At 43.0% G+C, this 12,344-nt stretch overlaps 1 protein-coding gene across 1 annotated transcript in view; it reads left to right on the top strand.

Moving 5' to 3' along the window:
• Positions 1-12,344, top strand: part of vcam1b (vascular cell adhesion molecule 1b) — a 59,677-nt gene that overhangs the window by 15,031 nt on the left and 32,302 nt on the right. The window contains exon 3 of the mRNA XM_056277524.1: positions 6,590-6,865. Coding sequence (XP_056133499.1) covers positions 6,590-6,865 — 276 coding nt within the window. The remainder of the gene's footprint in view (positions 1-6,589; positions 6,866-12,344) is intronic.

Here is a 12,344-nt window from a genome sequence, read left to right as displayed (position 1 = left end):
TTGTGTGTGTTGTTGTGTGGGTTGGAGTGTGTTGTTGTGCGGGTTGATGTGTGTGTTGTTGTGTGGGTTGGTGTGTGTGGGTTGTTGTGTGGGTTGGAGTGTGTGTTGTTGTGTGGGTTGGAGTGTGTGTTGTTGTGTGGGTTGTTGTGTGTGTTGTTGTGTGGGTTGACCCTGACGTGTGTGTTGTTTTGTGGGTTGTTGTGTGTGTTGTTGTGTGGGTTGACGTGTGTGTTGTTGTGTGTGTTGTGTGGGTTGATGTGTGTGTTGTTGTGTGGGTTGTTGTGTGGGTTGGCGTGTGTGTTGTTGTGTGGGTTGACCCTGACGTGTGTGTTGTTGTGTGGGTTAATGTGTGGGTTGGTGTGTGTGTTGTGGTGTGTGTTGGTGTGTGGATTGGCGTGTGTGTTGTTGTGTGGGTTGACCCTGACGTGTGGGTTGGAGTGTGTGTTGTTGTGTGGGTTGGTGTGTGTGTTGTTGTGTGGGTTGATGTGTGGGTTGTTGTGTGGGTTGGTGTGTGTGTTGTTGTGTCGGTTGGAGTGTGTGTTGTTGTGTGGGTTGGAGTGTGTGTTGTTGTGTGTGTTGACCCTGACGTGTGTGTTGTTGTGTGTGTGGTTGCGTGGGTTGTTGTGTGGGTTGATGTGTGGGTTGTTGTGTGTGTTGTTGTGTGTGTTGTTGTGTGGGTTGGTGTGTGTGTTGTGTGTGTTGGAGTGTGTGTTGTTGTGTGGGTTGGTGTATGTGTTGTGTGTGTTGGAGTGTGTGTTGTTGTGTGGGTTGGTGTATGTGTTGTTGTGTGAGTTGTTGTGTGGGTTGTTGTGTGGGTTGGAGTGTGTGTTGTTGTGGTGGTTGGTGTGTGTGTTGTTGTGTGGGTTGACCCTGACGTGTGTGTCGTTGTGTGGGTTGATGTGTGTGTTGTTGTGTGGGTTGACGCTGACGTGTGTGTCGTTGTGTGGGTTGATGTGTGTGTTGTTGTGTGGTTTGATGTGTGGGTTGACGTGTGTGTTGTCGTGTGGGTTGGGGTGTGTTTTGTTGTGTGGGTTGGTGTGTGTGTTGGTGTGTGGGTTGTTGTGTGGGTTGGAGTGTGTGTTGTTGTGTGGGTTGATGTGTGTGTTGTGTGGGTTGGTGTGTGTGTTGTTGTGTGGGTTGGTGTGTGTGTCGTTGTGTGTGTTGTTGTGTGGGTTGTTGTGTTTGTTGTTGTGTGAGTTGATGTGTGTGTTGTTGTGTGGGTAGGTGTGTGTGTTGTTGTGTGTGTTGTTGTGTGGGTTGACGTTTGTGTTGGTGTGTTTGTTGTTGTGTGGGTTGGAGTGTGTGTTGGTGTGTGGGTTGGAGTGTGTGGGTTGTTGTGTGGGTTGGAGTGTGTGTTGTTGTGTGTGTTGTTGTGTGGGTTGGCGTGTGTGTTGTTGTGTGGGTTGACGCTGACGTGTGTGTCGTTGTGTGGGTTGTTGTGTGGGTTGATGTGTGGGTTGATGTGTGGGTTGGTGTGTGTTTTGTTGTGTGGGTTGGTGTGTGTGTTGTTGTGTGGGTTGACCCTGACGTGTGTGTCGTTGTGTGGGTTGATGTGTGTGTTGTGGTGTGTGTTGGTGTGTGTGTTGATGTGTGTTGGTGTGTGTGTTTTTGTGTGGGTTGGTGTGTGTGTTGTTGTGTGGGTTGATGTGTGTTGTTGTGTGTGTTGTTGTGTGGGTTGGAGTGTGTGTTGTTGTGTGGGTTGGTGTGTGTGTTGTTGTGTGTGTTGTTGTGTGGGTTGATGTGTGTGTTGGAGTGTGTGTTGTTGTGTGGGTTGGAGTGTGTTGTTGTGTTGGTTGATGTGTGTGTTGGTGTGTGTGGGTTGTTGTGTGTGTTGTTGTGTGTGTTGTTGTGTGGGTTGGAGTGTGTGTTGTTGTGTGGGTTGTTGTGTGTGTTGTTGTGTGGGTTGACCCTGACGTGTGTGTTGTTGTGTGTGTTGTTGTGTGGGTTGACGTGTGTGTTGTTGTGTGTGTTGTTGTGTGGGTTGATGTGTGTGTTGTTGTGTGGGTTGTTGTGTGGGTTGGCGTGTGTGTTGTTGTGTGGGTTGACCCTGACGTGTGTGTTGTTGTGTGGGTTGATGTGTGGGTTGGTGTGTGTGTTGTTGTGTGTGTTGGTGTGTGGATTGGCGTGTGTGTTGTTGTGTGGGTTGACCCTGACGTGTGTGTTGGAGTGTGTGTTGTTGTGTGGGTTGGTGTGTGTGTTGTTGTGTGGGTTGATGTGTGGGTTGTTGTGTGGGTTGGTGTGTGTGTTGTTGTGTCGGTTGGAGTGTGTGTTGTTGTGTGGGTTGGAGTGTGTGTTGTTGTGTGCGTTGACCCTGACGTGTGTGTTGTTGTGTGTGTGGTTGCGTGGGTTGATGTGTGGGTTGTTGTGTGGGTTGGTGTGTGTGTTGTTATGTGTGTTGGAGTGTGTGTTGTTGTGTGGGTTGGTGTATGTGTTGTTGTGTGGGTTGTTGTGTGGGTTGGTGTGTGTGTTGTGTGGGTTGGAGTGTGTTGTTGTGTGGGTTGTTGTGTGGGTTGATGTGTGTGTTGGAGTGTGTGTTGTTGTGTGTTGTTGTGTGGGTTGGAGTGTGTGTTGTTGTGTGGGTTGTTGTGTGTGTTGTTGTGTGGGTTGTTGTGTGTGTTGTTGTGTGGGTTGTTGTGTGTGTTGTTGTCTGGGTTGTTGTGTGTGTTGTTGCGTGGGTTGGAGTGTGTGTTGTTGTGTGTGTTGTTGTGTGGGTTGACCCTGACGTGTGTGTTGGAGTGTGTGTTGTTGTGTGGGTTGGTGTGTGTCTTGTTGTGTGGGTTGATGTGTGGGTTGTTGTGTGGGTTGGTGTGTGTGTTGTTGTGTCGGTTGGAGTGTGTGTTGTTGTGTGGGTTGGAGTGTGTGTTGTTCTGTGCGTTGACCCTGACGTGTGTGTTGTTGTGTGTGTGGTTGCGTGGGTTGATGTGTGGGTTGATGTGTGGGTTGGTGTGTGTGTTGTTGTGTGTGTTGGAGTGTGTGTTGTTGTGTGGGTTGGTGTATGTGTTGTTTTGCGGGTTGTTGTGTGTGTTGTTGTGTGGGTTGATGTGTGTGTTGGAGTGTGTGTTGTTGTGTGGGTTGGAGTGTGTTGTTGTGTTGGTTGATGTGTGTGTTGGTGTGTGTGGGTTGTTGTGTGTGTTGTTGTGTGTGTTGTTGTGTGGGTTGGAGTGTGTGTTGTTGTGTGGGTTGTTGTGTGTGTTGTTGTGTGGGTTGACCCTGACGTGTGTGTTGTTGTGTGTGTTGTTGTGTGTGTTGTTGTGTGGGTTGACGTGTGTGTTGTTGTGTGTGTTGTTGTGTGGGTTGATGTGTGTGTTGTTGTGTGGGTTGTTGTGTGGGTTGGCGTGTGTGTTGTTGTGTGGGTTGACCCTGACGTGTGTGTTGTTGTGTGGGTTGATGTGTGGGTTGGTGTGTGTGTTGTTGTGTGTGTTGGTGTGTGGATTGGCGTGTGTGTTGTTGTGTGGGTTGACCCTGACGTGTGTGTTGGAGTGTGTGTTGTTGTGTGTGTTGGTGTGTGTGTTGTTGTGTGGGTTGATGTGTGGGTTGTTGTGTGGGTTGGTGTGTGTGTTGTTGTGTCGGTTGGAGTGTGTGTTGTTGTGTGGGTTGGAGTGTGTGTTGTTGTGTGCGTTGACCCTGACGTGTGTGTTGTTGTGTGTGTGGTTGCGTGGGTTGATGTGTGGGTTGTTGTGTGGGTTGGTGTGTGTGTTGTTATGTGTGTTGGAGTGTGTGTTGTTGTGTGGGTTGGTGTATGTGTTGTTGTGTGGGTTGTTGTGTGGTTTGGTGTGTGTGTTGTGTGGGTTGGAGTGTGTTGTTGTGTGGGTTGTTGTGTGGGTTGATGTGTGTGTTGGAGTGTGTGTTGTTGTGTGTTGTTGTGTGGGTTGGAGTGTGTGTTGTTGTGTGGGTTGTTGTGTGTGTTGTTGTGTGGGTTGACCCTGACGTGTGTGTTGTTGTGTGGGTTGTTGTGTGTGTTGTTGTGTGGGTTGGTGTGTGTGTTGTTGTGTGGGTTGTTGTGTGTGTGTTGTTGTCTGAGTTGTTGTGTGTGTTGTTGCGTGGGTTGGAGTGTGTGTTGTTGTGTGTGTTGTTGTGTGGGTTGACCCTGACGTGTGTGTTGGAGTGTGTGTTGTTGTGTGGGTTGGTGTGTGTCTTGTTGTGTGGGTTGATGTGTGGGTTGTTGTGTGGGTTGATGTGTGGGTTGTTGTGTGGGTTGGTGTGTGTGTTGTTGTGTGGGTTGGAGTGTGTGTTGTTGTGTGCGTTGACCCTGATGTGTGGGTTGGTGTGTGTGTTGTTGTGTGGGTTGATGTGTGTGGGTTGGAGTGTGTGTTGTTGTGTGGGTTGATGTGTGGGTTGTTGTGTGGGTTGGTGTGTGTGTTGTTGTGTCGGTTGGAGTGTGTGTTGTTGTGTGCGTTGACCCTGATGTGTGTGTTGTTGTGTGGGTTGGAGTGTGTGTTGTTGTTTGCGTTGACCCTGACGTGTGTGTTGTTGTGTGGGTTGGAGTGTGTGTTGTTGTGTGGGTTGACCCTGACGTGTGTGTTGTTGTGTGGGTTGTAGTGTGTGTTGTTGTGTGGGTTGGTGTGTGTGTTGTTGTGTGGGTTGATGTGTGTTGTTGTGTGTGTTGTTGTGTGGGTTGGAGTGTGTGTTGTTGTGTGGGTTGGTGTGTGTGTTGTTGTGTGTGTTGTTGTGTGGGTTGACGTGTGTGTTGGTGTGTGTGTTGTTGTGTGGGTTGGAGTGTGTGTTCGTGTGTGGGTTGGAGTGTGTGGGTTGTTGTGTGGGTTGGAGTGTGTGTTGTTGTGTGGGTTGGCGTGTGTGTTGTTGTGTGGGTTGACGCTGACGTGTGTGTCGTTGTGTGGGTTGATGTGTGGGTTGGTGTGTGTGTTGTTGTGTGGGGTGATGTGTGTGTTGTTGTGTGGGTTGTTGTGTGGGTTGATGTGTGTGTTGTTGTGTGGGTTGATGTGTGTGTTGTTGTGTGGGTTGATGTGTGTGTTGTTGTGTGGGTTGATGTGTGTGTTGTTGTGTGTGTTGACCCTGACGTGTGTGTTGTTGGGTTGGTTGATGTGTGTGTTGTTGTGTGGGTTGGTGTGTATGTTGTTGTGTGGGTTGTTGTGTGGGTTGTAGTGTGTGTTGTTGTGGTGGTTGGTGTGTGTGTTGTTGTGTGGGTTGACCCTGACGTGTGTGTCGTTGTGTGGGTTGATGTGTGTGTTGTTGTGTGGGTTGACGCTGACGTGTGTGTCGTTGTGTGGGTTGATGTGTGTGTTGTTGTGTGGTTTGATGTGTGGGTTGATGTGTGTGTTGTCGTGTGGGTTGGGGTGTGTTTTGTTGTGTGGGTTGGTGTGTGTGTTGGTGTGTGGGTTGTTGTGTGGGTTGGAGTGTGTGTTGTTGTGTGGGTTGATGTGTGTGTTGTGTGGGTTGGTGTGTGTGTTGTTGTGTGTGTTGTTGTGTGGGTTGTTGTGTTTGTTGTTGTGTGAGTTGATGTGTGTGTTGTTGTGTGGGTAGGTGTGTGTGTTGTTGTGTATGTTGTTGTGTGGGTTGACGTGTGTGTTGGTGTGTGTGTTGTTGTGTGGGTTGGAGTGTGTGTTGGTGTGTGGGTTGTTGTGTGGGTTGGAGTGTGTGTTGTTGTGTGTGTTGTTGTGTGGGTTGGCGTGTGTGTTGTTGTGTGGGTTGACGCTGACGTGTGTGTCGTTGTGTGGGTTGATGTGTGGGTTGATGTGTGGGTTGGTGTGTGTTTTGTTGTGTGGGTTGGTGTGTGTGTTGTTGTGTGGGTTGACCCTGACGTGTGTGTCGTTGTGTGGGTTGATGTGTGTTTTGTGGTGTGTGTGTTGTTGTGTGGGTTGATGTGTGTTGGTGTGTGTGTTGTTGTGTGGGTTGGTGTGTGTGTTGTTGTGTGGGTTGATGTGTGTTGTTGTGTGGGTTGGTGTGTGTGTTGTTGTGTGGGTTGGAGTGTGTGTTGTTGTGTGGGTTGGTGTGTGTGTTGTTGTGCGTGTTGTTGTGTGGGTTGTTGTGTGGGTTGGTGTGTGTGTTGTTGTGTGGGTTGGAGTGTGTTGTTGTGTGTGTTGTTGTGTGGGTTGGTGTGTGTGTTGTTGTGTGGGTTGGAGTATGTGTGTTGTTGTGTGGGTTGTCGTGTGTGTTGTTGTGTGTGTTGTTGTGTGTGTTGGAGTGTGGGTTGACCCTGACGTGTGTGTTGTTGTGTGGGTTGACCCTGACGTGTGTGTTGTTGTGTGGGTTGTAGTGTGTGTTGTTGTGTGCGTTGACCCTGACGTGTGTGTTGTTGTGTGGGTTGGAGTGTGTGTTGTTGTGTGCGTTGACCCTGATGTGTGTGTTGTTGTGTGGGTTGGAGTGTGTGTTGTTGTGTGAGTTGACCCTGACGTGTGTGTTGTTGTGTGGGTTGACCCTGACGTGTGTGTTGTTGTGTGGGTTGTAGTGTGTGTTGTTGTGTGGGTTGTAGTGTGTGTTGTTGCGTGGGTTGGTGTGTGGGTTGTTGTGTGGGTTGGAGTATGTGTGTTGTTGTGTGGGTTGTCGTGTGTGTTGTTGTGTGTGTTGTTGTGTGTGTTGGAGTGTGGGTTGACCCTGACGTGTGTGTTGTTGTTGTGTCGCTTGGTTCCAGCGGGGGCAGTGCGGATGGAGGTGACTCCGCGGAGGGCGCTCTTCAGGCTGGGGGACGCCGGGCAGCTGCGCTGCTCGGTGCGGGACTGCGCAGAGCCGCCGTCTCTCTTCTGGACCCGGCTGGAAGACAGACCCATGTCTGCACACATCCGGACCAACGGCTCCGAGTCAGCCGCCATCTTTGACCCGGTGACGACTGAACACCAGGCGACGTTTCTCTGCAAAGTCATCTGCGGACGTGAAAGCAAACAGTCGCGGGCAGTCGTGCAAGTTTACTGTAAGTGAAGCTCCCGCACACCTCACGAGGACGACGACGACGACAAACAGTCAGCATGCACTTCTGGGGTCACGGTCCTCACCCTCTGCTGCTGTGGTCTGTCAGGGACGCCTCACCTTTTTCATACTCGTTTTCCGGGAACTCTGCCTCTGATTGGCCACCTGGATTCCGGGAAGACCCGCCCCTACTCTACTACTGATTGGCTAACCCTATCCCTAACCCCACCCTAACCCTAACCTTAACCAACCTAACCAACGGAGGCAACGAATACTAGCCAATCAGAGGCAGAGTTCCCGGAAAACGTGTACAAAAAGAAATCCCGCGTCAGCGACAGCACGGAAGAGGGCTGTGCCGGGTTACCCAGAACCGGTCGTAACTCTGAGGCTGAATTCTAGAGGACGCGCTTGAATAAGCTCGTAAAGCAGTCATTATGCTACCTGCACTTATGACTTAGATCGCTTTAACGACATATTGCTCTAATGAGTTATACTGCTCTAATGAGTTACATTGATTTAACGAGTTATATTGCCCTAATGAGTTATACTGCTCTAATGAGTTACATTGATTTAACGAGTTATATTGCCCTAATGAGTTATACTGCTCTAATGAGTTACATTGATTTAACGAGTTATATTGCCCTAATGAGTTACATTGATTTAACGAGTTATATTGCTCTAATGAGTTATATTGCTCTAATGAGTTACATTGATTTAACGAGTTATATTGCCCTAATGAGTTATACTGCTCTAATGAGTTACATTGATTTAACGAGTTATATTGCTCTAATGAGTTATACTGCTCTAATGAGTTACATTGATTTAACGAGTTATATTGCCCTAATGAGTTATACTGCTCTAATGAGTTACATTGATTTAACGACTTATATTGCCCTAATGAGTTATACTGCTCTAATGAGTTACATTGATTTAACGAGTTATATTGCCCTAATGAGTTATACTGCTCTAATGAGTTACATTGATTTAACGAGTTATATTGCCCTAATGAGTTATACTGCTCTAATGAGTTACATTAATTTAACGAGTTATATTGCTCGAATGAATTATATTGCTCTAATGAGTTACATTAATTTAACGAGTTATATTGCTCTAATGAGTTATATTGCTCTAATGAGTTACATTAATTTAACGAGTTATATTGCTCTAATGAGTTATATTAATTTAACGAGTTATATTGCTCTAATGAGTTATATTGCTCTAATTACATATTGATTTAACGACTTATATTGATTTAACGAGTTATATTGCTCTAATGAGTTGCATTGATTTAACGAGTGATATTGCTCTAATGAGTTGCATTGATTTAACGAGTTATATTGCTCCAATGAGTTATATTGCTCTAATGACGTATTGATTTAACGACTTATATTGATTTAACGAGTTATATTGCTCCAATGAGTTATATTGCTCTAATGACATTGATTTAACGACTTATATTGATTTAACGAGTTATATTGCTGTAATGAGTTACATTACTTTAAAGAGTTATTTGATTTAATGAGTTATATTGCTCCAATAAGGTATATTGATTTAACGACTTACACTGCTCAAAAAAATAAAGGGAACACATAAGCAATGCAATGTAGCTCCAAGTCAATCACACTTTTGAGATATCAACCTGTCCAGTTAGGTAGCAACACTGATTTGTGAATCAATTTCACCTGTTGGTAAATTGTCTAATTTCCACCTGGTGGAAATTAGACAATTTGCAAGACAACCCCTATAAAAGGAATGGATTTGCAGGTGGTGGCCACAGACCATTTGCCTGTCCTCATCTTTTCTGGCCGATCTTTGGTTAGTTTTTCATTTTGCTAGTGTCCTCACCACTAGAGGGGGCATGAGGCGGTATCTGCAACCTACAGAAGTTGCTCAGGTAGTGCAGCTCATCCAGGATGGCACACCAATGCGTGCTGTGGCAAGAAGATTTGATGTGTCTCCCAGCACAGTGTCCAGAGCATGGAGGAGGTACCAGGAGACAGGCCAGTACACCAGGAGACGTGGAGGGGGCCGCAGGAGGACAACAACCCCACAGCAGGACCGCTATCTGGTCCTTTGTGCAAGAAGGAACAGGAGGAGCACTGCCGGAGCCCTACAAAACGACCTTCAACAGGCCACTAATGTGCAGGTTTCTGCTCAAACAGTGAGAAACAGAATGCATGAGGATGGTACGAGGGTCCGACGTCCACAATTGGGGCCTGTGCTCACAGCCCAACACCGTGCAGCCCGATTGACCTTTGCCAGAGAACATCTTGGTTGGCAGATTGGCCATTGGCGCCCTGTGTCCTTCACAGATGAGAGCAGGTTCACACTGAACACATGTGACAGACGTGAGAGAGTCTGGAGACGCTGTGGAGAACGTTCTGCTGCCTGCAACATCCTCCAGCATGACCGGTTTGGCGGTGGGTCAGTGATGGTCTGGGGAGGCATATCCTTGGAGGGCCGCACAGACCTCTACGTGCTAGCCAGAGGTACCATGACTGCCATTAGGTACCGGGATGAGATCCTCAGACCCATTGTCAGACCATATGCTGGTGCAGTGGGCCCTGGGTTCCTGCTCATGCATGACAATGCTCGTCCTCATGTGGCCAGAGTGTGTCAGCAGTTCCTGTATGTCGAGGGCATTGATGCTATGGACTGGCCTGCACGTTCCCCAGACCTGAATCCAATCGAGCACCTCTGGGACATCATGTCTCGTACCATCCGCCAACGCGATGTCGCACCACAGACTGTCCAGGAGTTGACCGATGCCCTGATCCAGGTCTGGGAGGAGATCCCTCAGGAGACCATCCGTCGTCTCATCAGGAGCATGCCCAGACGTTGTAGGGAGTGCATACAGGCAGGTGGAGGCCACACACACTACTGAGCCTCATTTTGAACCGTCTTGAAGAATTTCCACAGAAGTTGGATCAGCCTATGTTCTCATTTTCCACTTTGATTTTGAGTATGATTCTGAATCCAGACCTTAATGGGCTAATGATTTTGATTTCCATTGATCATTCTTAGGTTATTTTGCTCTAAACACATTCCTCTGTCTAATAAATAAAGATTTTCAGCTGAAATATTTCATTCATCGAGGTCTATATTGTGTTTTTAGGTGTTCCCTTTATTTTTTTGAGCAGTATATATTGCTCTAATGACATTGATTTAACGACTTATATTGATTTAATGAATTATATCATTTAACGACTTATATTGCTCTAATGACTTAAATTGATTTAACGACTTATATTGATTTAATTAGTTATATTGATTTAACGACTTATATTAATTTAACGAGTTTTATTTCTCTAATGAGTTACATTAATTTAACGAGTTATATTGATTTAATGAGTTATATTGCTCTAATGAGTTATATTGATTTGATGAGTTATGTTGCTCTGCTGATTTATATTGTTCAAATTAGTTATATTGATTTAATGAGTTCTATTGCTCTAACGATTTATATTGCTCTAATGAGTTACATTGATTTAATGAGTTATATTCATTTAGTGAGTTATATTGATTTAATGAGCCATATTGATTTAGGGATTTATATTGATTTAATGAGTTATTGATTTAGTGATTTATATTGATATAACGAGTTATATTGATTTAGTGAGTTATTTTGATTCAAGTGAGTTATATTGATTTAATGAGTTATATTGATTCAGTGAGTTATATTGATTTAATGAGTCATTGATTAAGTCATTTATATTGATATAACGAGTTATATTGATTTATTGAGTTATATTGATTCAGTGAGTTATATAGATTTAGTGATTTATATTGATTCAGTGAGTTATATTGATTTAATGAGTTGTATTGATTCAGTTGATTGATTTAATGAGAAATTGATTCAGTGATTTATATTGATATAACTAGTTATATTGATTTATTGAGTTATATTGATTCAGTGAGTTATATTGATTTAGTGAGTTATATTGATTGAGTGATTTATATCGATTCAGTGAGTTATTTTGATTCAGTGATTTATATTGATTCAGTGAGTTATATTGATTTAGTGATTTATATTGATTTAGAGAGTTATTTTGATTTCGTGAGTTATATTGATTTAGTGAGCTGTATTGCACGTGTAGGGTGATACATAATGCATTTGTGACTTATATTGCTCTAATGACATTGATTTAACAACTTATATTGATTTAATTAGTAATATTATTTGATGATTTATATTGCTCTAATGACTTATATTGATTTAACGACTTATACTGATTTAATTAGTCATATTATTTTTTACGATTTATATTGCTCTAATGACATATTGATTTAACGACTTATATTGATTTAACGAGTTATATTTCTCTGATGAGTTACATTAATTTAACGAGTTATATGGATTTAATGAGTGATATTGCTCTAATGAGTTATGTTGATTTAATGACTTATGTTGCTCTACTGATTTATATTGCTCTAATGAGTTATATTGATTTAATGAGTTCTATTGCTCTAATGAGTTACATTGATTTATTGAGTTATATTGATTTAGTGAGTTATATTGATTTAATGAGATATTGATTTAGCGATTTATTTGATTTAATGAGTTATATTGATTTAGTGATTTAGATTGATATAACGAGTTATATCGATTTAGTGAGTTACATTGATTCAGTGAGTTATATTGATTTACTGATTTATATTGATTTAGTGAGTTATATTGATTTAATGAGTCATTGATTTAGTGATGTATATTTTGATTTTGTGATTTATATTGATTTAGTGGTTTATATTGATTCAGTGAGTTATATTGATTTAGTGATTTATATTGATTCAGTGAAATATTGATTTAGTGATTTATATTGATATAAGGAGTTATATTGATTCAGCGATTTATATTGATTTAGTGATTTATATTGATTCAGTGATTTATATAGATTTAGTGATTTATATTGATTTACTGATTTATATTGATTTCGTGAGTTATATTGATTTAATGAGTCATTGATTTAGTGAGTTATATTGATTTAATGAGTCATTGATTTAGTGATGTATATTGATTTAGCGATTTATATTGATTTAGGGATTTATATTGATTCAGTGAGTTATATTGTTTTAGTGATTTATATTGATATAACGAGTTATATCGATTTAGTGAGTTACATTGATTCAGTGAGTTATATTGATTCAGTGAGTTATATTGATTTACTGTTTTATGTTGGTTTAGTGAGATATTGATTTAATGAGCCATTGATTTAGTGATGTATATTGATTTAGTGATTTATATTGATTTAGTGATTTATATTGATTCAGTGAAATATTGATTTAGTGATTTATATTGATATAAGGAGTTATATTGATTAAACGATTTATATTGATTTAGTGATTTATATTGATTCAGTGAGTTATATTGATTTAGTGATTTATATTGATATAACGAGTTATATTGATTCAGTGATTTATATTGATTTAGTGATTTATATTGATTCAGTGAGTTATATTGATTTAGTGATTTATATTGATTCAGT

Source organism: Lampris incognitus, chromosome 3, assembly GCF_029633865.1.
Source record: "Lampris incognitus isolate fLamInc1 chromosome 3, fLamInc1.hap2, whole genome shotgun sequence".
Lineage (NCBI taxonomy): Eukaryota > Metazoa > Chordata > Actinopteri > Lampriformes > Lampridae > Lampris > Lampris incognitus.
Note: the sequence above shows the minus strand (reverse complement) of the source record. Positions and strands in the feature narration are given on the sequence as shown.